At 37.2% G+C, this 25,524-nt stretch overlaps 3 protein-coding genes across 3 annotated transcripts; 1 reads left to right on the top strand and 2 right to left on the bottom strand.

Moving 5' to 3' along the window:
• The first annotated feature begins 57 nt into the window (after nt 1-57).
• rabl3 (RAB, member of RAS oncogene family-like 3) lies at nt 58-4,433 on the top strand. Its single transcript, XM_042496742.1, has 8 exons — nt 58-115; nt 712-803; nt 1,908-2,037; nt 2,121-2,235; nt 2,507-2,657; nt 3,709-3,780; nt 4,179-4,217; nt 4,343-4,433. Exons 1-8 carry the CDS (start codon nt 70-72, stop codon nt 4,397-4,399), a joined length of 702 nt encoding a protein of 233 aa, XP_042352676.1. The 5' UTR covers nt 58-69; the 3' UTR covers nt 4,400-4,433.
• Nucleotides 4,434-4,910: 477 nt separating this feature from the next.
• Nucleotides 4,911-9,323, bottom strand: LOC121950664 (granzyme B-like). Its single transcript, XM_042496741.1, has 6 exons — nt 9,239-9,323; nt 7,118-9,095; nt 6,743-6,890; nt 5,751-5,892; nt 5,227-5,493; nt 4,911-5,063 (listed from the first exon to the last, which is right to left on the bottom strand). Exons 2-6 carry the CDS (start codon nt 7,173-7,175, stop codon nt 4,911-4,913), a joined length of 768 nt encoding a protein of 255 aa, XP_042352675.1. The 5' UTR covers nt 7,176-9,095; nt 9,239-9,323.
• Nucleotides 9,324-11,580: 2,257 nt separating this feature from the next.
• Nucleotides 11,581-17,226, bottom strand: LOC121950007 (UDP-glucuronosyltransferase-like). The gene is made up of 5 exons (XM_042495904.1): nt 16,345-17,226; nt 14,655-14,786; nt 14,348-14,435; nt 13,992-14,211; nt 11,581-12,139 (listed from the first exon to the last, which is right to left on the bottom strand). The coding sequence occupies exons 1-5, from the start codon at nt 17,203-17,205 to the stop codon at nt 11,857-11,859; spliced, it is 1,584 nt and encodes a 527-aa protein (XP_042351838.1). The 5' UTR covers nt 17,206-17,226; the 3' UTR covers nt 11,581-11,856.
• Nucleotides 17,227-25,524: the final 8,298 nt, after the last annotated feature.

Genomic DNA, 25,524 nt, shown 5'->3' with positions numbered 1-25,524 from the left:
CATATTTGATTTCTAATATTTGCAGGCGGGGTTTCCACTGTTTACTTCCGGGACGCCGCTGTCACAAAAATGGCTTCTCTTGACAGGGTAAAAGTATTAGTTTTAGGAGATTCCGGTAAGTTAAGTCCAATTTTCGCACTCAGACTCTTTCAAGAACGTATCTGCTTGTTTGTAAACACATTTGTTTATCCTAAGTAAACATCAACTGGTTTAGAAACCCTGTAATTTATAATTTTGGGATCCCAAACTCTTGCCAAAGTCTGTTGCAGTGGCTCTGGAGACCTGCATACCTGGCGCAGCATAACTGTCAGTGCGTTCAGGATAAGGGTGGATCAGGAAATCATGCTTAATTAACAAGCAATAATTGCATATGTTGGAATGTATTCACAATGGCCACCCCTGCCCACCTAGGTGGTACTTTTTCGTGCTAGAAAACTGCTTATTTTAAGACAAATTAACACTGAAAGTTAAAATTTTGTCGAAACATGTTTGCCGAACTAAGAAGTGATACCCAACAGCTCGTTAAAAATATATACGGATGGACCACAAAGTTTATGCTATGATGGAAATAAAGGATATGTTACAGTGACATGTTTTTCAATAGTAAAATCGACAGACATTATGTTGTACCGTACAAAATGTGTGTCCTCATGCGTATAGAGTTCATACCGATCCCATCAAAATCCACCCACATCTCTTTTTTTTTTGCAGGGGTTGGTAAATCCTCCTTGGTCCATCTGCTTTGTCAGAATCAGGTGTTAGGAAATCCATCGTGGACTGTTGGTTGCTCTGTGGATGTACGGGTAAGCAGGTCAAACACCTAATTTACTAAATTTCATTAAGATGAGGTCTAAAATGATGCTGCTTGCCAGTAGCAACCCATAATGTAATAACTGTGCATGCAGTTATTTCAAGCTCATACTGTAATCAGCACATAATATAAGAAAACTATGAGGTCATAGTATAATAACAGTTTTGTGCACAATGTTATAAATTATATGTAAAAAAAAAAAAATACACCATGAAAAAATCATTACATTGTAAGAAACACAAGAAAAAAAAAGTTGAATGGTTTAATAAATTCAGCACATGGTGTAATTAAACAAACTTAGCAGTTAAATGCAAGTGTAGTCTGCTGATTTAAATGTGTTTTATCACAGGCAGCTAGGAGGATAAACTGTGATGTTTATAAAAAAAATAAAAGTTGTTGTTTACTGATGATACTTTATTGATGATTTTTCAGTGGTTGTTAATAATATCAATTGTATTTCTATAAGAAAGGCTTGTCCAGTTTGGGGGGCTATCTCTCATTTTTAGCTTTAAGAGAAAAGAGTGGTTTATGTTTGTTTGCATGTACTGGCTGCAATGTCTCAGGGCACAGGAAGAACACATCTGAATTCTTAAAATATGTTGTATTACCCTTTAATATCCTCTGATAACTGAAACTACTGTCTTGCAGAAATATAGTTCAAATTAATACCTGAGCTGCCCGTGTGCTAACATTTCTGGCTGGAACATAATTAACTGATAAAGCTGCAGTAAGTTTCTTGCACAGAGGCACAGCAGAATGCTTGCAGTGATTTACTGCTTTGACATTTCTGGCATAAACAATGCACAAGCCTTTCTGACAGAAAGCATTATTACCTAACATTTCTTAATTTTCTCACAAGACCATGGTTGAACTTACTAGTTGCATGTGACAAAAGACTTTTAATTCAACATATTATATTTGCTCTCAAATTCTCAGGGGCTTATGTTGATGTTGTTATGTTATGTTATGTTGTTACTTTTGCTCTATTGATGATTTAGGACACTCATGTTGGATAAAATTTAGTAAAGCAATCACATGTTACAGATGCGTTGAGGACTAAGAAAAATAAAGGTTCAAAATAACTATTCAAACACAGGTCCAAGACTATAAGGAGGGAACCCCGGAGGAGAAAACCTACTACATTGAACTCTGGGATGTTGGAGGATCTGTTGGCAGTGCCAGCAGTATCAAAAGCACCAGGGCTGTCTTCTACAACTCAGTTAATGGTAGAGATGATTCCATAAGAAATGGGAAATCATTAGGCTTGATATTATTTAGTTGTGTAATCTAGGTTTTTTTTCCCCCCCAGGAATTATGTTGGTACACGATTTAACAAATAAGAAGTCCTCTCAGAATCTGTACCGCTGGTCACTAGAAGCTTTAAACAAGGATTCTTCTCCAACAGGAGTTATTGTCTCAAACGGGTAAGTAGGCACAACATCATTGTGTTGTTTATTTTCACTAGATAGAAAATGTATACTCAGTTGTAAGAGTGAAAGATAATTAATAATGAATGAATACATTGGAGGGGCGGCATGGTGGCGTCGTGGTTAGCACTGTTGCCCGATGACTGCTGGGATTGGCTCCAGCCCCCCCGCGACCCTTATGAGGACAAGCGGTTACAGAAAATGACTGACTGACTGACTGAATACATTGGATACTATGATGCTGTGTCATATGCTTCTCTTCCTGCAGTGACTATGAGAGAGAGCAGTTTGCTGAGAACCCAGTGCCTTTGCTGCTAATTGGTACAAAGTTTGACCAGATCCCAGAGAACAAACGCAATGAAGTTCTCACTCGGACAGCCTTCCTGTCTGAAGATTTCAATGCAGAGGAGATCAATCTCGTAAGTTGACTTTTTCCTTCTTACAAGCCCTGATTTGTTTCTACAAGCTCCCTTCATAGAATCTCTAATAATGTTGGCTTCAACTATGTTAAAATGAGAGTTTTTTTTAAAATACAAACATGGGTCTCTGTCAAACAAGTGTTCCACCTAAAGAGATGAGATGGACGCAGCTACAGTAGCCTTTGCTATAACTGTAAGGATACGGTCATATTCACCTTCCATTCACTGCCAATCATTGCAGACTTTGATCAATAGCAACAGTATGTGCGGAGAAGACATCAGTCGTTTTTACACAGAGATTGCACTATAGAGCTTCTACAAAGCCTCCTCTTTATGCTGCCTTTGCATTTTTACAAAATCAAACTGGATCATGCTATTGATTGTTGCTATGTTGAAGCAGATCTTTGATAATATTGACCATGAAAAATAAACATTGCTTCACAATGAGAGATGCTGCCCAGCTGGCAGTGAGTCAAGAGACAGGTATGGAACATAAGAAAATAGTAAATGCACCAATGACATCATATTCTGCCATATTTCATCAGGGAGATAGCTAACATTAGCAAGCTAGTTTTCACATCTGGCATTGCCCATATTCAGCTCCAATTGAACCTCGGCAGGTGATGATGACCCGCCTGCAGTTGCTAATGTGTGGCTGTACCCTGACTAAGTTTTCTTATTCATATACCCTTCAATGATACACAAGTCAAGTTATTTGAATGGTGTTAATTATTGAAATATAAACGTGGTTTGTCACAAAAAACAGAAATGAAACAAACAATAACATTTCAGCCCCTGTATGAATAATCTGAAAGTCTGTGACTTTTGAGACACCATGGCAGATGGCAAGACACACCAAATTTTATCAGGATTGTTTTGTTTTTTAAATAAAATTAAAATAAAATTAAATTAAAACCATACACCATCAGAGAAATTTGAAAGAAGCTATAATCACACACACACTCTATGCATAGCTGTAAGATTTTACCTGAGAAAGAAAAGGCTCACTTTCTTTGAAGTTTGCGGCTGAAGTGCTGTTTTGTTTTCTCAGGACTGCACAAACCCGAGATACCTTGCTGCAGGCACATCCAATGCAGTGAAGCTTAGCAGGTTCTTTGACAAGGTGAGAAACCCAAAGCTCTGTAATGCCACACACCAGTTATTTCCTATTTCTGTAGAGATTGTCTTTACAATAAATACACCATGTAAAGGACATTGTTATACATATACACACACACACACACACACACACACACACACACATATACATAAGGTGTGTGTGTGTATATATATAATATATAATTAATATTTAATAATAGTCAACACTACATTAAGTTGCAATGATGTGAAATGTATGCAGTGCTTAAATAGTAGTGTTATGTTAAAATTTAATTAATGAAAATTTAATAAATGAAACTTTTGTTTAATTTTGTTTGTTTGTTTTTGTTTAAGTAACTGAATTTCAGTTTTGTATTTAAAAAAAACTTCTGCCTCTCACTCGCAACCCCAATCTCTCATCAGGTAATAGAGAAAAGATATTTCACAAGAGATCCCAGTCAGGTGAGTTTTTAGATGTCTGTTTTGGTACGAGGACATTTTCAACAGGAAATCATATTTCAGTTGTGATTGACAAGAATTTTATTTTGAACTGTTCCTTTAAATCAGCACATTTACTTTTTCTGCAGATGACAGGTTTCACAGACAGAAAACGGTTCAACTTCAAGAGTTTGCACTACGACTGACGAGCTGTGAACACGACAGCAGTGGTCTGTGGTTTAACCGTAATGCCTTTAGGCTTTAAGACCACAAGTGAACCATCATACTTCTGACTCACTTCCTATAAACCCTCCACCACCACACGTTGTTTAATTTCTCTGCCTTTTCTTCTTTATGGAAATCCTTGAGTACTGTTTCGTCTTCTGTTATGTTAAGACTTGAAATTGTTCTGCAAAAATAGAATTGTTAATAAAATAATTATTGGAATAATGAACGTAAATATGAACATAGTTGATAAAACTTGCACATGAATCTTGGGAAAGAGAATTAAACAGTTTTCTTAAATGAAGAAATAGGCTTTAGTGAGATGTTGTAGAAGGACATAGCAACATGCTCTTCTTGTTCTTTTTTTTCTATTTTTTTTCCAACAAAGATCATTAATTCTTCAAATGTTTGCTTTACTAAGCCAAGTTATTTGTCAAGCAAGTTAAGAAAAAAATCATTTTCGGCCTAAATAGGGGCTCATGCAACATTCCCCTATCCCATCATCACTTTCTTAATCCAGGGCAGAAAGAAGTTGATTTTAGTGAAGACATGGGGATACTTGGGATTGTTGCAATCATCTGCCAAGGTAAAAGCCGTTATTCCGAGAGGCTTGCTGTTGCAGATGAGCGGTCCGCCGGAGTCACCCTGAGGAAAAAGCAGCAGAGAGAGTTTAGTAGACTGTAAAAAAAACAAAAAAAAACACTGTTTGTTAATTAATTAAAGACTGTTTTCTCCGTGTTTGTTGCATTATTGATTTGTTTTGTTGTATATAATGGTTACTTATCTGCTTCCAGTACTTTTAGATTACCTGGCAAACCCCTCCCTTCTTTCTGGTAAACTGGGTGCATATCATGTGATCACTATTGAAGTATTTTTGCCATATTTTTTTGCACTCAAAGATGAATTGCATCTTCTCTGTCGTCTCCTTCAGTACTTTTGAGGCAGGCTTTCCGGGTCCAGGTTCAGTTTGGCCCCAGCCAGCAACAGTACAGTTAATGTTGGCGGGGATTTTCCCATCTTTCTTTGGTAGTTGGATGGCCTTCACATACCTATTCAGCGTGGCATTCTTTTTTAACTGTGAAGGAAACCACAGTAGAACAGCGATTATAATTTTTCACACATTTCAATGCATGTTTATGTCCTCTTAAAGCAACACTGAGATTTTTTATGTTAAGTTTCTCAACTGCACACCCACACCCGCTTCAGAGCAAATGTTTGAAATCTCCCTGCTTTAAGTCTAAATGACGGAAGAATGAAACTGAGCAGCATCCTTAAGATTAAATATTTTACATGTAAAGTTTTGACATAAACTTTTAAACTGTTTTAGTTTACCTGAAGTAGCATGATATCATAATCGTATTCTCCAGTGAATTTTGGATGTTGATGGTACTTGGCCACTTGGATCCTTTGTTGGCTTTTCTCTTTCTTTCTTATGTCATGAGCTCCAAGTACCACTGTCATGGCCTGAGAGTCACTGAAAAAAGGAATAAATAATGTAAAAATATTTAGATTTACTTGATCAAAAATCAATAACGAAGAACCCCTGGTAAAAAATAATCATTCTGTCTTTTCTTTATGTGCTTATATTAAATATGATATATCATTGATACAACATTAACCCTTTGATTTTTGAAGTGACATCACATTTCTTGTGCAATTTTCAGACGCGTCTTGCAGGTATTGAATAATCCTGAGCAACAAAGTGCAATTTCTTTCAAAAACATGAAAATCTGGGTATGAAATGTTTCATGAGGTGCAAGACACTAGTAAATTAAGAGAATTATTTTTAAAAAGCTTTGGGAAAAAAGGGGGGTAGGGGAAAAACTATATTTATAATGGTCATAATTACATATTTAAAGTTATAGTATGGAATTAATTTAATTTTTTAAGAACTTTATGCTGGTCAATTCTTGACAGGTTTTATTTTATTTTATGTTTTTTTTAAACTTAAAAAACAAAACAAAAACATTCTTTTAGAACTAATTATGGGGTAATGTACTTGTCCTTTTTACTCATGTCTCTCTAATGTTTGGGTCATTTCTTCTTTGCTGATTGCCTTCTTCCCATGCTTTTGAAGGAAATCAAGCCAATTTGCTCAGGTTTTAAAGGGTTACACATGTCAAAATAAAGGCTATTAAGTAAAATAAGTAAAGTAAAAGTATGTAAACTAACAGCATTAATAACTACTAATATTTTGGAAATGACAAATATTCAGTTATTGAAAAAAATATTTTAATTCAACCCATTAATTAGTTAATTGATTGTTGCATCAAAAGCTTTTTTCATGCCATTCTGGGTATCTGCTTTATTGCTTATAAACTCACCTTTTGCAGTGTGCTGCAGTTAAAACAAAGTCCTCCCGAATAAGAAAACCGCCACATGAATGGTTTTCACGAAACTGGAGTGATGCCATGTAGGGTCTGGAATGAGGCTTTGAAACCTTGCCACCCACTATGCTGCTCTCAGGAGCCCCTTTAACAAGAAGAGAAGGTTTTATAATAAACACACTACTAAAAACTAAATTCTCAACCGCCAAATTGATATTATTATTATTATTATTATTATTATTGCAGAAGTAAAACAGCAAAATAATATTGCAGTCATAGTAAAAATTGTCTGCTATTATTATCAAGAGTATTAAACAATATAGTCACTTCTATACTGGCAATACATTTAAAAGGAATTTAATTTAATCTTACCAGTGAGGGAGAGCAGCTGAAAGAAAAATATGATGCAGTATGCGTGGATCATTGTCATTGTGCAGGAGCAAAAGCTGAACGTTGTGTCTGGCTGTGCCCCCGAACACCACCACCTCCTTTTGTAGTCAAGCCTCACACAACGGAAACTCTGTGGGCAGGTGTCATTCTTGCACAGAATCACACCTTTCTTACTGCAGCATGAGCAAGACCCTCTCAAAAATACCAGACATATGTTGATTCATCATCAGTAATATAAATGTGTAGTTATTCACTATATAACACTCCTTGGGTCTTTACATGTGAGACTGAGATTTTATGTTAAGGTACAAAACAATAATGCATCCTCAAGAAAACTTTCTAAACTTGATTTGAATGCGCTGTGAACATGAGTTTAGGTTCTGACTACTTGAACCATCTATTTCTTGCCCTAAAAAAAAAAAAAAAAAAATCAAAGGTCCATATTTGCTGTGGGTAATCACAAATATATTAATGCTCAACTACCTCGTTTTCATCATAAGCTACATTTACTCTAAAGGAAGAGAGTCGGGGTGACAGGCAGGTAAATGTTTGAGTGGAAAACTGTGTCTTAAGGCCGCAGTGACCACAATGCAAACACAGGTAGTCACACCTCCCACACTGAATTACACACTCACATCAAGGTCTAACGTCTGTCCTTTGTGTTTTTTTTCCTGGAACTAATTAATCTGATGTTTTTTGTCAAAAGACAGACGTATGTGTTTAGGATTTAACTTGTCTTATGTGATGTTAGCATTTTAAGTACTTTAAGATGCCCATTTAAGCTAGTATTAGTTCTTTATTTTAAATTTTAAAACTTCAGCAGCTAACAAATGAAAATGTTCTGCCAAGTATGCCAGTGGAGATTGTATTTTATTTAAACAAACACTTGGCCGGGGAATGTAGAAGAACTAACTCTTCAACACATGTCTTTTTATAAACTATCATGGCACAGGTGTTATCAAACGCATGAAACAAAAAAAGAGCGGCAATGGCTTTTGAAGGGAGCTGATAAGCAGCATATGCTGTACTGTCTACTAACCACTAGATGGAGCTATAGGCATTTTGTGTGCAAAAAAACCAAAACCAAAACAAAACACTAAAGAAAGGAAAGCCCAGTCCATCAGTTTAACATCTCAACTCACATTTAAAAATATCTCATAAATTGTAGTCAAAAAACATTCTAGGTTATTGAGTGTTGCTATGGTGGTGCTTTGTTTTCCTTCCTATCAAGGAGGGATATGTTTAGCCCTCACATGCAATCAGGCAGAACAACAGACACAACACCTTACAGATGGAGGGGATATTCACAATACATTTGACACGGCACAGCAACATGGCACAATATGCAAATTTGTGGATTGTGTATATATACTGTATTATATATACTGTGTATAGACAATTTTTGATAATTAAACTTAACAAAACAGTGTTGATGGCATTCCTCACCTTTTACTCTGATTTCATACAGGTTTTATTCATAGTGGGGAACTCACAGGGTATAAGTGCATACAATACACTCCCACAGGCCTTTTGAATAGGTGGACCTGATGAAGTCTCTGATGTGTCCAGTGTTATGTGATATCGGAGCTGGATATTAAAGGATATTGTGAGTTTAATATTGTATAAGACTCTATCAGTTGAATAAAAAAAGATTGGGAGGCTATGCTGATAAGGCAGATGTTTTTTTCTTAGTGCTGGTCACAACAAAACTCTTAAAAACACAAGAAAGAAAAGATGAAGATACAGAAAGTCGTACTACAGCTGGGAAGTCAACAATTCACTGATGGAGCACTAGGAGTGCACTATCTGTGCAAAAATATGATTATAAACCCAAACACACTTGAAATAAAATACCACAGAAATAAAAATGTGCCACCACAAACCATGTTACCGTCTAGAGTGAGCATACTCCCAGCAACCTGACCACACCGGCGAATGGAGGACCTGACTAGCTGCAGCACTAAAAACACAAGGAGACAGGAAGTTAAAACTACAAATAATACAACACCAACTCGATGCTAAACAATAAAAACAATACAGTCAATATGGTTAAAATAGGCAATGCTAAAATAAAACTAAAATAATTGTCAGTCAGTGCTTCACCTCTATTTTAGCCATCGGTCACAACTTTTTGAGTCTTTTCTTCCAGAACCACATGGAGAATGCAAACAAAGGACCTTGTCTGAAGCCAACAGTCTCACCTGTTGCCCATCATCCCACTAATCAGCTTCCTGGCTTTATCTGATAGGTTTCTAGCCTCTGCATGGTCCAAGTGGCCCTCTGCTACACAGTGTACAAATGAAACAGGTGAGAAATGTAAAATAAATACATAAAAAGTAGTTTAGTTACCAGGAACTTGCAAACTCACTCTTTCAGTGGCCTCCTGTGCAGTTTAGTGAACGGTTAAACAGCTTCCTTAATAACAGGAAGATGTGCTACAAGTGCTATGAGGTTTCTATGCGCATGACCCCATCCTTTGCAATTTGGCACAGAGGGGAAATTGCACAACAAAAGGTGCAGCTGTATATCACAAACATAGTAGTGCACTGGTAGAGATGTATTTAATACGATGGAACTAATATCCAAACTGAGATTACTGAAGCACTCTGGGTTGCTTATTATTTTTTCCTGCTAACTGTACATTCTCAACAATAATAAAAAAAAAATAGCATAGGCAGATATTAACAGATATTAACAGTGGCAATAGTGATATTTTCTGTATGCAGTTTGTGTGCTTGCTAACAAATACAGGGCACAGATTTTTAGGGGTGAATAGGATTTTTTTAACTAATAGATACCATCTTGAACCTTCCCCATTTGATTACTTTCAGTAATACAATATTTTATTTATTTTATATTTTATTTTTTTGTAATTCGTGTTTTCTGAAAATTGTATGTTTAAATATGCAAATGAGGCATTATCTAATGATATATGCACTGATTTGCATACATTTCGAGACCAAAAATATGAACACTGGATAGTCAGTTTCAAAATTCTAATTTCATTTTGTTTACATATTGGAGCCAGAGGTTTTACTGAGAGAAGTTTGGCTATCTCTTCTTTTCGTTCCATAAATCAGAAAATACTGTCAATAACAATTAAAATACATTTTCACAATGTTTTAAGAATACAATATTCCATAAATCAGGCTTTTAATAATATATGGAGAAATGCCTCTGCAAAAACTTTATGAATATGAGCCCTTAAAAGCCCTTAAATATATGTACTTTGCAATTCCATACAATTTTAGACCAAAAATAAGACACTGTGGTAAAACTTACTAATATGTGTCACCATGAAACTTATTTAAGTAACTTATTAAACCATTTATTTACATAAGGAAAAAAATGCACCTTTTGCCTATATTTGCAGAGCATAAATCTGCATTATAACACCTAAATGTGTATTTTGGATTTTTTCTTTCCACTATTCTGAAAGACGACATGTTATGAAAGCCCAATAGCCTAAAATCTATACAGTGACCACTGCATTAAAACAGCAGTTTTCTGTTGGGTGTCTTGTCTCAAGGTTTTTTTCAGTGAAAGGAGATGCTCCAAAAATGCAAGATAACTGGCTGTTACATGACGCATCTGCAAAGCTTTGGCTTCCAGCAAACTAACAGCAGCCTGAAGGCCTCAAAGGAAACTCTGACTGGAAGGTCACAAGTTCAAACTCTTGCAGTGCTTTGTAAAAAATAGTGAACAGACATCTGTTTCCCTAATAACAGCCTCTGAGTGCCCTGTGACACATTCCTGGTAAACCTCGACAGTGATTGCTCATCATCTTCCAGGTATTGCTTCAGGGGATAATCCTACATGATGATATGCAGAAGAATCGGTTGTCAGTCAACTGTTCAGATACACAAGGGAAGCCAACAAATTTAAATCCCATAAATTATGCAACTGGGGCCAGTTAGCACAGGCAAAAACAAACATGGTAGTAGTATATTTCATGTTGTTAGCATGCTAACTAGCAGACAAACGATGTAAGAAAAAAATGGCAATTGTTGGAATCAGTTGTATTAACACACCACTAAGCTGATTAAAGAAAAACATAATTCTGATTAAGTTATTTGTAACAAAATGATACAACTTGAAAGTAGAACAGTTGTAAATCCTACTTTATCTCTGTGTTATAGATGATACACCAACTTTGTGGCCTATTTTCAGAAATGTGATCAGCTGTCTTTTCATGTTGCTAAGACTGTGGATCTCCAATAAGTCTGCTAAAAGGCGTTATATCGCTGGAAGAGATGTTACAGGAAAAATCTCTGCAGGCAGCATTATCTGTCTGACAATGTGTTGTACATTAAGCATTGAAACATTTGGAAAACAAAGTAAAGCATTCGACCCACTTAATAACCAAAGTTAACTCCTGTAGCCAGTAAAACCATTTCACCCAAAGGAGTGTACTTTGTGTGTGTAATTTTTCTTAGCCTGGTTAAAATACAACAAACAAAACTTTGACAAAGTTTAAAAAAACCAAACAAACATTTTATTTGCTTGAAAGCTTTTTTGGCAGAGGATTGCATCAATCAGTAATTGCCAGCATCTTGTTACACGTTAAAAACAATGCAGTTACACATTTAAGATGAGATTTCACACACACACACACACACACACACACACACACTATCTTAAAATGTCATTGCAGTGTTCCAACCTTCATTAGTTAATTCATTAGAGAATTTACAAAACTGACGCCTGCTGCACTGGAAACGCTACTCTCGCTTCTTCTTTGCAGTCCTCTTTCTGCAACACTTGCGGGTGCAGCACAAGCAGCACTTCAGTGTCACCCACAGAACTGTGACGATAATGAGGACAAAAAAGCCGATGACATCCAGGCAATGGTACTGAATCCAGTTTAAGTCATTTGCAGCCACTCGTAAGTGTGCGGCTCCTTTATGTCTCATGACAAACTCAGTCCAGAAAACAGCCAAGTCCAAAGGCTGAACAGGACGGTCCAGGTGAATCTGAGACAGCTGCACCATGTTTTCTTTGTAGCTGGGGAGAAGGAGTAGTTTGAAAAAACAAAGTTAATAGGATGATCAACAAAAAGCCTTCAGTATATCTCATTAGTAGAACCATTTTATATGTGCAATAATTATTTATTTCCAAACATGTTTATGTGTTTTCAGCGTAGCATTCATTCATTCATTCTCATTTTCTTTCATGCTGATATGAGCTCAGTTTGATCTTGGGTGGAGCTCAATATTGACATGCCAAAAATAAATAAATAAATGAAAAAAATACACAATACACAGCAGTAGAAAAGCAAATGCAGTAAAGAAGGTGACTGTTGGGAAACAAACATAGGTGGTAAAAAGAGAATATCTTAAAACTTGACTTTGCAAATGTTCATGAGAAAGTCAATGCAATGCGTTCGTAAAACCTGAAGGATACACACAACATGTTCTTGTGAGAAACAATGAAGGTAAACATAACTTTTGTTTCTTTACAAGAAAAGATTCACAGGGCAACCTCAAGAGGCCAGAAAACAAACAGAAAACTGAGGGAGATGTTCACCCCCACACAGTCCTGATAAGAGGTCTAATCAGGCATCATAAGTTAAAAAAATACCTGTGCGCTTGCAGTCTGGGTGGCCCATGGTTGTGCAAGGACTTGACAGATGAGTATTTAAAATAAAACCTATTCTTTTATTAGCTTCATACTTAGAGAATAAAATCTGTTTGTCAAATAACACAAGCAAATCTCTGTAGAGTTTCAGATCTACAGGGATTTTTTTTTTCTATGGGCGGGTCCATATTTTGTTCATCTGGCACACACCATCAAGGACACACGTGCATATACAGGTGACAGTGCACAGTCCCGTCTATGGTTTCATGCTATCCACTGATCTATCGGTGGAGATAATGCACCATGGTATGTAGAACTGCAGCAGCAAAGACAAAGAAGAAGCCGAAAGGCTAGTATGGGTGGAGTCAATGGAATATTTAAAAATATGTAAAAACAATGGCTTTGCAAATTATACGTTCACATGATGGTTTCCTTGTGTATCCTGTGTCCATCTGGAACATAGATGTATAATTATGACAAGATGGTGCCTACATTGAAATAGAGTTGCTCACCTGGGTAGCCTATGCCATAAAAGCTTCTAGCTTTCAGGTTTACTTCTGCATTATGTCTCCCACTACTTTGTGCACATGGATTTTACAATTTTACAAGTTTTACAATTATTAAAATCTCCATGTATCAAAATTCATGATCAAAAGGGTCCCAAATGCAGTTTGCAGTTTAAGGTGTCGTCTCAGATTTTGGGCTACAGGGGATTTATCTGCTGCAATAGTGCAAGGGGGCACTGAGAAAAATTGAGCAGCATTCCTGGGAGCCTGGTTTGAAGCATTGGTTGTGCACATCCTCAAATTAATGCTACGTGTACACAAGATGCAAAACAATTATGAACGGTAGGGACAGTGTTACATACAGGGGCCTTTTACTTAGCATCTGTGATGGCATTGCTTTCACTTTTTCTGCCATGATCTCAGTATGAACAATAGGCTACAGCAACCTCCAAGAGTGTCACCATGTTCATTGTTTACATCTTGCAAATCTGGACCTTTTATACAATCTGAGTTCTTTGGTGTGCCCTCTAGTGGAACCCTCTAGTAGCACATGTGGTACATGGGCAAGTATGTGAACAATTACATTCACGATGTAGCTACTTGGTTAAAAAGCAAGTATATCTCTGGCCACAGAGCTCACACATACACTCTGAATGTTAACACACATTTTGTTTGTTTACAAGAAAACTCCACCTTTTTTTGATGGTGAATTTTTATGACTTCCCTGTTCAACTGAGAGACTGTTCTTTTTAATTAACATCCAGTTGTCTTACCTTTTGTCATGGATGATTTTATTTAGTGCAGTCAACAGCATTTCAGTCGTCATGTCATAAATTTTGAGTTTCTCTGCAACACCACGTGACACCATGCGATGTACGTTGTCTCCCTGGTCCCCGAACAGTGGAAACATCAGCATCGGTACAGCATTACAGATACCCTCGTAGATACCGTGGGTACCTCCATGAGTGATGAAGGCTTTAGCTTTGGGATGAGCTGAGGAGCACAGAAACACACAATTACAGGTCCAGTCCACCAGAAACCAGTTGTAGTTAATTTTTTAGAAAATATTCTGATTAGTTAATTTTTTTTTAACAGGATAGCAATACTGTATAAATGAAACTAAACACACCTAGGAGATCATTCTGAGGTAACCACTTCATAAGTCTGACATTTTTGGGTAAATCTCCAGGTACAGGGCCGATGTATCTCCAAACAACCTAAAACAGAAATAATACCTCTTTTTTGAATATGTGCAAACTGGTCATGTATTGAACTGACATTTGGCATGTTAACAATAAAGCAGGGCAGGGGACAAAGTCCCATGGTTCAGACTGATTAGATTAGGGCTCTGAGAAAAGTAATCAGTTGCATAAACTGATGAAGGTTATTGGATTTAATCAAAGTAAACTTATTACATCTGTTATGGCTACTATTACCCTTTGAGGAATTTGCAGAAAGGCGTCAAAGAACTGTTTTGCCTTCTCCTCAGGCATGTTGTCCACCATTGAGCCCATTGTAAAAACGATAAAGCCGTCGTCTCCTGAGCCTTCCACAAACTCCTCTAGGTCCTGCAGGGACATTAGAAAAGACACAAAAATTAGTTGAAAAATTCCAAATTTTGAGATTTTATGTATGTATGCACATAAAAAAAGTTAGAACGAGTGGATAGTGACCAAAGTGCACCAGCTTTTTTATATGAAGGTGCAGCCATTGTGTCACAGCCATCTGAATACTGCTTTGACACATTACTTTCAAACATAACAGGGAGTTCTTTGATCAAAATGGGTATATTTACTTCACATTAATATTCTGAATATGACAATATTCTGAATTTGATGCTGTTCATGTTAAGAGCATATTCAGATCGAAATTGACATTGGATTGGAAGTGATGGCAGTTCCACTTTTCCATTGTTGGGCATGTTAATTGTAATATAGGAATACTGGCATTTTCAGAATAAAGGCAAAAAACAGAATATTTTGTGCAAACAAATGTAGTCACTGTATTCAGCACAGATCCACCTGATGCAATTATATTAGAAGCATTATCTTGCTTTTGCTATGTCAACACACCCTTTGCTCTTAGTGAATAGGCCTACTTAATTTCTGTTGACACAACAGGGCCTCTCACTTCTTGTTTTAGATTATGCTGGTCATAGTCCACAAATCAGCTTTTCCTGGCTCAAAGCTCACACACTGAATTGTCCATAAGAGTAAACAAATCTGTTGTTTCACAACCTTGTGAGCCAATTGTTTGTAAATCATTATAACCAGTCAAAAGAATCTTTACAGTTTTATCACAGCACATGTTATCCTCCTGAGACATTGATATCCATATTCAGTTCAAAGGTAAAAAAATACTCTCTTGTGGTTAATAAAGTCCTCATTATGTGTTGTATAACACTGGAATATTCAGAAGGTCCTTGAAATGTATAACCCATGTATTTTTAAAAACATTGTATGGGATATAATAATAATTATGATGATACTACTACTACTAATAATAATAATAATAATAGGTTGGTACCAATAACAATCAATGACAATAATTAAAAGTCAACAAAATCTATTTTTTACATGAACATTTTTAGTAAGGGTGCCTTAAGTTTGTTGCTTTTAATGAATTGTGACAAACATATGATTGCTTTATGTAATGGAGACACTTAATATCATAACTAAATATCAAACATCAACCTTATTACTGGCTTTTCTGCGCTGCATTTAAAAAGAATTGACCTACAAAGATACATATATTGGCCGATTTGTTGTTCTAACTAACTCAAATCTTAAGAAGGCAGGAGGAAATTTGCTTTTTACAACCGCATGCACAATGAAAGTTGGACCTTATATAAGACTAAAAATGTTCTTATCATACAGATTCTAAATGCAATGGTGGATTGTTGTGGTTCTAGTTGTAGTTATTCTTTCATATTATACATTGTCATTTTAGCAGTTGGTAATGTAAAAGAACTGTGTATTTTTATGGTTTTCAGTGTAGTTTTTATTACATAAATATCTAACGAGTTGCTTTAACCTGAATCAATACAAAGCAAGTACATACAATACTTAAGTGAATCCAGATGTGATGCCTGCTTGTTACTCTAGCATGCATTCTTTGAATACTCACCGCTGGCAGAGGAGCTTTCTTTGCACAGTTGATACCTCCAATAAAAACCATGTTTGGCATGAGTGGTCTGGGCCATTCAAAAACAAAGTCATATCGGAGAAGCCAAATAGCACCATGACTAAGAAGGTCTTTGAAGGTTATGTTGTCTCCCACATACCTGATGGCCAGATCATCAAAGCTGGCATACATGATTTTGCACAAGTAAGACTCCAAAAAAGTCATGAGCATGTTTTTGACTCTCTGTGGGAAGGTCATGATGTCTGAGTTGCCAGAGAAAGCCACGGGAATGTAGGAAGGAGGAGAGGGGCACTGGTTAGCTCTTCTGTCCAGCTCACATGGAAGTCCACGCAGGAAATAAATCACTGGAATGGAAAAGACATGTCCAAGGATGGTCCCGCAAGGAAGGAAGGGATCTGTAAGCACAGCATTGAAGCCTGCTCCCTTCAGTCGACTCATTAGAGGCTGGTTGTTCAGCAAACTCTCGCAGCCTTTCACTTGCATTGAAGTAAAGTTAACCAAACGCTGCACATTTATAAACAAATCTGTGATTGCTGGAGGCTTGAGGAACACACCATCCTTCAGCTCATTGAATTTCCCATCCAGTTCAGCTTTGGTATAAGACACTTGGTAGATCTCAGTCTTATAGTCCTCCGAGCCATGGATCAACAGGCTGCTCTCAGGCACCAGCGTAACGATCTCATGGCCCCTGTTGCTGAGCTCCTTCACCAGTATCTTCATGCTGAGCCAGTGACTCCCATCCACAGGCACGACTAGGACCTTCCCCCCCTGAACGGGCCCCAGACTGAGGCAGCAGAGCCAGGCCACCAGTCCTAGTGCAGGAAACCACACCCCGCTGCTCATTGCCTCTTCTCTCTGCTGCAAGCTGGCTCCTAGGAAGAACTGGTGGTAGCTGTTGCTCAGAGGTGGCTTTATGTGTGTGTGAGTGAATGTGTGTTTAAGAATCTGTAGGAAGTTGACGCTATGTTTGCAAGTGGGCTATTATGTAACCATAGGAAGACAGAGGGAGTGAAGATTCCCAGTGGACTTTGTGGAGAAGTCTGGTACACAGAGTTGGTCTGTAGATAATAATTCTCTTATGGGACTTTGCCTATGTTCTTTTCACTTCACGTCTTTCCTTAGATATAACACTCAACAAATTTGCAAGTGATATAAACTTTCATCTTTTAAATTATACGTTGCAATTCACTTTTGTTATGGTATGTGAAGTCTAAGTATTGTAAAACTGTGTGTTTATCCAATTTAATATGCTGAAGGAAATAAACTCTTGGGACATCAAAAAATATTTGTCCTCATTCATTTAAACATCATGTTAATTGCATTTTCTGTTTGTAGTTTTATTTTTTCGTCATCCAGAAGTAGACTTTAACTATCAGTAAGACTTGCAAGTCATGGTGGTTTTGCATGTCTGCAACTTGTACTGCTGAATGATGAGTGCAAAGTCCTCTGTTTACTTAGGCTGCTCCTTCTCTCCTCCCCCTGGAAAGCAAATGCGTGTAAGTGGGCCATTGCATGTGCCCTCTTTCTACCTCTTTGTCTTCACTCCCTTCACTCACACGCACATGTATACCTACAACCATGATGCCGTGCAAAGCCAGTTGTAATATGAAACCGACACCCTCCTCTTTGGAGGGGGGATGATAACATCAAACCAACAATGTACTTTGTGGAATTTTATCCTCGGTTACAACTTGCTTTGCCTTGGGAAACCCTTCATGAGACAAACTGTTGCAATGATAGAGAAATCAAATAAGGTATTTGCTCATCTAAATTCATTAAGAGCAATGAAAATATCCTAGAATGTTTTTTTTTAGTTTTAGTTTTCTGTAGTTTATTTTTATTCAATCTTATTTGACCAGAAAAAAAAAAAAAAACCTCAAGAGTGTCCTGGCAGCTTATGTTGATAAGTTACAGACAGACAACATAGAGCAAAAATACAAAATTGAAATATACAACTCCAAAACAAACAATCAAGTAATATAAACACAAAATTACATTACTACAAGGATGGACTAAAAAGTACATTAGCATATATTTTAAGTGAACCAAAACGAGAAAGATGAAAAGACTGACACAAGCTGACATTGGCATGTAGAAGATGACATGTTCTCTCCCTGTGTTGTTTTCACTCAGTGTAAAATACTACCTGTCAGGAAAACACACATGCTTTTACACATTTCAGTGAATGACCACCCATTCTATTAACAGATACTGTTATTTTTAAGATAACAACCACACAAATCTAAGTAAATATGAAAACACATGCCCTTTTTCTGTTTTTAGCCCTCTGTCCCCACCAAGCACGCTTTTAACACTTGAACATGCAGCTTTTTGAAATCATCTCCAGAGTGGATAATTCTGGAAAAAGCAAGTCTAATGTTATGGCATTAGCTTGTCCAGACACGTTTGGGGACAGTTAAAAACTAGACAGAGTAACCAGGCTGCATCGGTCAAACTTGTTACAGTTTTGGTGTTTGCAGACTGAAATGTGAGAAATGTAACTGGTTTTATTGTTTAGATATTTCAGTGAGGAAAGATTTTTATCTGAATTTGCACTTTTAATTTGATTAGTGTGGATATAATGTAAAGGTGTCAATATGCTTTATTTAAAATAATAGTTGGATGGTCATACACGGTCTGAAGGTCCCTCCCTACGAGAAATCTAGGGGGTTCTGTAAGTTTATGAAATAAATAATCCTACAGCCATGCCCATTTCACATAGAAATTGAATACTATTACAACACTTCCCTTCAAATGTACAAGCTAGTTTGTTAAGAGCATACTGATGCGTTAAGTGTCATTCTTCTACTTCCAGCCTGAACCTGGCTGTTGTACCTGAACTCAATGCCTAGTCTCTTGTAGCAACTTTACGAGCAGAACGGCAACTGAAGTAACTTTGAATGCTTTGCACGTAGGGAAAATTAGGCTCTTGCGCAATATATAACTGCGTGAGAAGAGTGGAGGAGTCTGTGGGAGCTGTAGACACACATTCATCATGTCCTTGACCTGTCTTCACTCCCATCTCTCCAGTCTTGGAACTTCCTTTCTTCTACACAAACACTGAACCTATAGCACTGCAGTTGTTTAAGCCTTTGAAAACTGGAGAGACATCACTTTTCTTGTGCTGCTGTCAGATGCCTTTTACGAGTATATAAACCTTTGAACCCGGAGCAAATTGCTGTGATTTCTTTCAAAAACATGGTAAAAAAGACAAAAAAAAAGAAACTTGGTTTGAGATGTCCCACAAATTTCAAGAAATTAATAGATTTAGAAAATTATTTTTAAAAAGCTAGGGAAAAGTGTCTTGGAAAAGAGAAATAAGCTAGGAAAAAAAACAACATTTATAATTACATATTTAAAATGAAGTGACAGAATTGTTTTAACATTTAAGTACTTTTTCCAGGTCATTTCCTTTTAGTTTTCCTTTCCTTTCCTTTTTGTTTTTTTTTATATTTTCAAATAATTTTCTTACACACACACACACACACACACACACACACACACACGCGCGTGTGTGTGTGTGTGTGTGTGTGTGTGTGTGTAAATATTTAAATTTTTACTAATTTCTTGCTAATTTTTGGGTCATTTCTACTTTCATTGCTTATTGCCTTTAAACCAGATTACTCAGGTTTCAAAGAGTTAAATGATGTTTTAATAAATAACCAACATGAGAGCTAGCAGGGATGATTTCATCCCACACCTGAAAATCCCTGTAGCTGGCTGCATATACATATGGTGAGAAGTTGGTATGAATGGGTGTTTATAAATTAAGGCAGAGTGACTGATGGCCTGATGTTTTGTTTTCCTTTACCAGTTAATTCAAAACCAAAAACACACAATGAATGCAATTAGTGCCAATGCTCACCCATGTTCTGGTCCCCTTTTAAATCACAATGTTGGACTCAGTGGTTGGTGATGGACATCGTCCATCAGCCAAACCCAAACTACTGCAGCACTTTTGGTGAAGGGCATATTAGAAAATGTTTGCATGTTAACACACTAAACTAAGATGAAACCAGCAAACATTATAAGCATCAGCATAGCGTTATTGGCATTTTAGCATCCATGTGGACTTAGGGTCTTGTGTTAGTTTGGTATCCCTATAATTATTATTTTTTTAAATTGTACGTACAATATCACACAGTTCAGAAACACATTAGGAAGTTTTCCTCTATTTTATTGGGTTCATGGCCAAAGCTTTTTGTTCTGCACAGTGCACCACATACATCATAAAGCAAAACATTATATATACAGTAGGATGTGAACATTGACTTTGTGTGAGTTCTGTCTCAGAATCTGCTCATCATGGCTGAATGCTGTGATTTCATGACTATGCAGGAAAAGTGCACAGAGGATCCATTTCTTTAACAAACGGTGGTTATGTTGCATCCTTACAACACAGTCAGACTTTATGTATTTCCCCCTTTTTTGCTCAGTTCTGTCTTTACAAAGGAATAAAAGGGGATAAGGATAAAAGGGGCTGTTTGTGTTGATATGCACTGTCGTTCTCCATATGAATACAACATGAAAGACGTTACTTTAATTTTGCATTGGCATCCAGACGCAAGAACTTCCTACCACACAAATGTTGTAATTCATCAAAATACTATTCAACAACTCCGCGGCCACTTGTGTGGATGTGGAGTTTCAGTCCCTAAGTCTTAAACTGGACCACCTTATATAGTTAGAAGGCTTTGTTCCTTTTAGGGGCCAGTGGCACCCCATAAATTCTTCATAGGGTTGGTCAGAGGGGGCCACTGACAATCTTAGATTGGCACACTAAAACCAAAAGTAATAACTGAATTTCAGAATTCGATTATGCTGTTAAAGTAAATTTAAATATGGAACCTAACAAATCTAACTGCACAGAGGCTTTCAGTTATTTTCAATTCTTTTTTACAAGAGGGACAGTGGCCCACCATGGCCACCCCTTGGCGGCGCCACTGTCCAGGCCTTTGAGAACGGCTGTGTGTTACTTTGGATTGAGAAATATTTTTAAAACTTTCTTGAGAACCAGGATGAGCAGTTGCAACTTTCTATGTAATCACTACGTGACAGTTTTCATATAATAAACATTTTCAGCTCCAAACAACATAATGAAGCTCATAGACAGGTTGTCATAAATGTAGAACAAAGCCTATTATGAATGAAACTCTAACATGCTCATAAAAGCTAAGAGTCCGGCTACAAAATTAACAAACAGGAAAACATGTTGACAACCTGATGAAATGTGCCACTTTGGAAAATAGGATGATACCGTGCGTTACTTGTCAGTTTGCATCCAAGCTGATGCCTGTCAGTTACTCTGCCTGCACAACCAAATAAAAACCATAATTAATTTCATATCAATACAAACTGCTTTCAGGGACTATTCACTTGCACAATTTGTGCCAGTTATGTTCACTTTTTAAGAATTTCCTGACAGACATGTTTTCAGTCACATTATAATTTTAATTAAAATGTTCAAACAAGAGAAACATCTGACTTCTTAAGTGCTTTGAAGACATACAAAAACAAAAAAAATAAGCCCTTTATAAGCAACTCTTGTGCTAATGTAGTTTTGATGTTGCTGCAAACTGAGGAGATGGTACTGTTCAACCAGACGGTGGTGCCAAATCCATCAAGACACCCCCGAGTGGAAATTTTCTGTTTCTTGTTTCTTTCTTTTCTATCATTCATCATTTATTTGCACTTAACTTATCATGAAAAGTATTTGCAAAAGCCATATTCATCCTAACCGTAAAGACTGTATAAATGTTTGTAGTTTACAGATGTCATGGTCTTCATGTTTATTCTTTGGGGAAAAAAAGGTTATTCTTCTCCTGCTTTGACTCAAACATGTAAATGTGGGCGAGTCTCTGATGAGATTTTTTTGTTACTCCAGTTTGGAACAGTATCTGATCAGCACACTGTAGAATCAGTCTTACTAAAACAATCTGATTTGGTATGCCTGCATGCAATTCTAGCCTCAATAAACAGCCAAAGCAAATACACACTTTCATATGAGAGGGTCATTTAGTACTACAAAGTGGCACTTTGTGGTTTCCAACTGGTCCAGCCATGTGGTCCAGATTTCTCTTTAATCATTTGTTCAAGGTACACATCTAAGATAAATTACCACATTTTATTTTAATTTTATTTCACAAAATGTGTTTTATTTCACAAAATGTAAACAACATGTGAGCTTAGAAGAGAATGAAATAAAACATTTTATAAGAATAAAATACATAACATAACATTACATTACATAACACTTGCTAAATAAATAGCACTGCAACCAAAAAGACAAGTGACATAAAAAGCTGACAAAGGAACAACATGTTGATAGGCCAAATAATACTAAGAACAGGGCAATAAAGTAGTGGAATACTGGGGAAAAAGGCTGGCATGGTAAATCAGGCCCTTTGCAGAGTCTGTAGTTCTGTACTTCATAATAAAGTGTGTTTTTGGGTTGTGGTCTCAAAGTGGGTCGTGGGTCCATTCTAAATGGACTGTGAGTGTCTCTTGAGCCTGTCAGGTTTGTAAAAACAAAACAAAACAAAACAAAACAAAAACAATAAAAAACCCACTCCACTTTATGTATAGTGAATTTCCGGCACAGAGCTTTTATTTTGAAATGCCATTTCTATTTACTCTTGCAAGTTTTATTTATTTGTGTTCTTAGCTAATTGTTGGCCTGTTGTTTACATTTATTAAATAAAACTGAACATTTGGAAATAAATTGAATGTGTGGACCATGAACTAATGACTAAAGAGAAATACAGACACTGTGGTCTGACCAGTAGGGAACCACTGAGTTACAGGGCAGCTTTACTCAGTTAATCTGCACTTCAAATAAACAATCTGAAATTTGTTGGTGTTATTTTTTGCACCCAGCGACTATTCCCATAGAGAGGATGGCAGGCATTGCAATGAATCAAACTTTTTTTGTGGCATTCAGTGGAAAGAAAAAGAAATAAATAATAAGATCCCTCCTCAGTGAATTGATACTGCCACGGTGCTGCAATCAGCAACATTTTGTTCTGAACTGCTCTTCTTGTGTTTCGTTGTCTCACCTTTATATTTCGCCTGTATTACCTTACTGTCTCTAACACAAGTCTTCAATCGCTTGACTTGAGCAGCCATTAAAACAGCCATTAAAGCTCACTGATGACCATGATCCTAAGGCCAAGGGGGACCAATGCAAAGGTCTATACTCCATTGGCGGTGCTGGAGTTGGTGTTAAGAGGGGCCTGATTTAAAAAATTTTGACACCCTGTCGATACTTTCTAATGGCTGACCTGGTGTTTAACCTCTGTAATATGAACCAGATTGTGTAGACTGCAGGATTTAACCTGAAGGTTTCACCCCTTGAACCCTGAGCAAATTGGCTTGATATCTTTCAAAAACATGGGAGGAAGGCAAGGTGCAATTAAACAGCAAGTGACCCAAGAATCAGTAAGAAATTAGTAAAAAAGCACAAGAAAATTATGTGAAAATTAGTTTTAAACAAAGTGCTTAAAACTTATTATACCATTTTAAATATGTTAAGAAAATGTAAAGTTTTCCCTAGCTTTTCCTTTTTCCTTAGCTCTTTTAAAATAATTTTCTATCTCTACTTTCTTGCAATTTGTGGAACATTTCTTACCAAGTTGCTCATTGCCTATTGTTGCATTTTATTGAAAATGCAAAAAAAGGCTACCAATTTGCTCAGGTTAAGTGGTTTAAACAGTTAGGAAAGGTGTCTGAAAGCAGCACAAGAAAAGTAAATCCAGGTTTTGAAGTTGTTAAATGTGTACCACTTATCAATTTCACCTGCAAACGAACTGCAAGTTGTCTCTGTAAAGTGAGGTGTTTGGCTGTAACCACATGGTGGCGCCAGAGTCACACAGATCCCTAAATTCCATTCTTTTCCACAGTGAGAGTGTTAAATTGCCTTTGTTCAGCCATCAGCACAGCTCTTGACCTTTAGCTGTGCACTGTGTGGTCAGGGCTGCTGCGTCAGCCACTTCTCAAATGAATAAAGATCACTCGCCATTGTTTTTTTTTTGTTACTGGCATTATTCAAACAGCCCTGCAGATATAACTGTGTTTGCAAGTTGGAAGTCTTGATAGTGTGATTTAAAATACTAAAAAGTTGTGCATGCATTCTGCCAAACCTTCAGTAACATCTCACAAGGTGCAGCCATAGTTATGTTCACTTTAAATCTAATGTGTTCTCATCGGTAACAAATAAAGCACAGTGAAAACTGAGTTGCAGAAGCATCTTGCTTTTTATCACACGTCTAAAGGGTTAAAAACGTGGACATGTTGCGGAACAAAACCTGTTAACAGTGACATCAAGCCTCTTACTTGTCTCCTGCACGGAGAGAGTGAGACTTCAAAAGGTAGATCTTTGGTCTGACTCTCTGCGCGGATGCGCGCCGACCTTGGAGTCTCCAGACGCGCAGCGGAGGATTTTGCGCACTGAAATCAAGTAGAGCTGAGCAGCGCACAGCGAGCGGACTGCTGTGACTGGCTGCAGTCCTGTCACTGGGACCCGGGCTCACTTTGCCGCGCGCATCGTCATCTTATTAAAATCATTACTCGGGAAGTGGGAGAAAATATAGTCGTCAGGCTATTTCGGTCTGGCTTGAATCGCAACTTAGAGGAGTGTTGTTTCTGCTGAATGTAACACCTTGTTTGTAGAGAGATCCAAGTGTCCCAGCTGCTCAGGGAAAATTCACTCAGCATCCAGAGAGACGGAGACGTTTGAGGGATTTTAGGACTCTTTCCCGAGAGTGGATTGAACAAGGATGATTGCAACCGCCTTACCCAACAAAGTAAGGTATTACGTTTGAAAAACCGGTAAGGGAAAGTTTTTATTTTCTTCTAAAAGATAAGGTTCAAATGCACAATCTTTGGGGTCTTCCCAAATTGAACAAAGGGATTCGGAGTGATTTAACATCGTAAATTTTGCCACTTTTCTCGCAGGTGATTACAGCAATGTTTCAACGGCATGCGCGTCTGTCCCTCTCCAAATCTTCCAGAGAGGATTTAAGCGCCGCTCGTTTTGAATAAGTCGAGAAGTCATCGAAGATGAGAGCTCTGCAAACACTCCTGTTTCTGTTCCTCCTGCACCAGGTGAGATGACTGAATGGGAATAGACAGAATATGTAGAAATGTGTCAGAAGTGTGCATTTT

Source organism: Plectropomus leopardus, chromosome 11 (assembly GCF_008729295.1).
Source record: "Plectropomus leopardus isolate mb chromosome 11, YSFRI_Pleo_2.0, whole genome shotgun sequence".
In the NCBI taxonomy this organism is placed as follows: Eukaryota; Metazoa; Chordata; class Actinopteri; order Perciformes; family Serranidae; genus Plectropomus; species Plectropomus leopardus.
The sequence above is the reverse complement of the archived record's forward strand: the minus strand, read 5'-3'. Positions and strand labels throughout refer to the sequence as shown.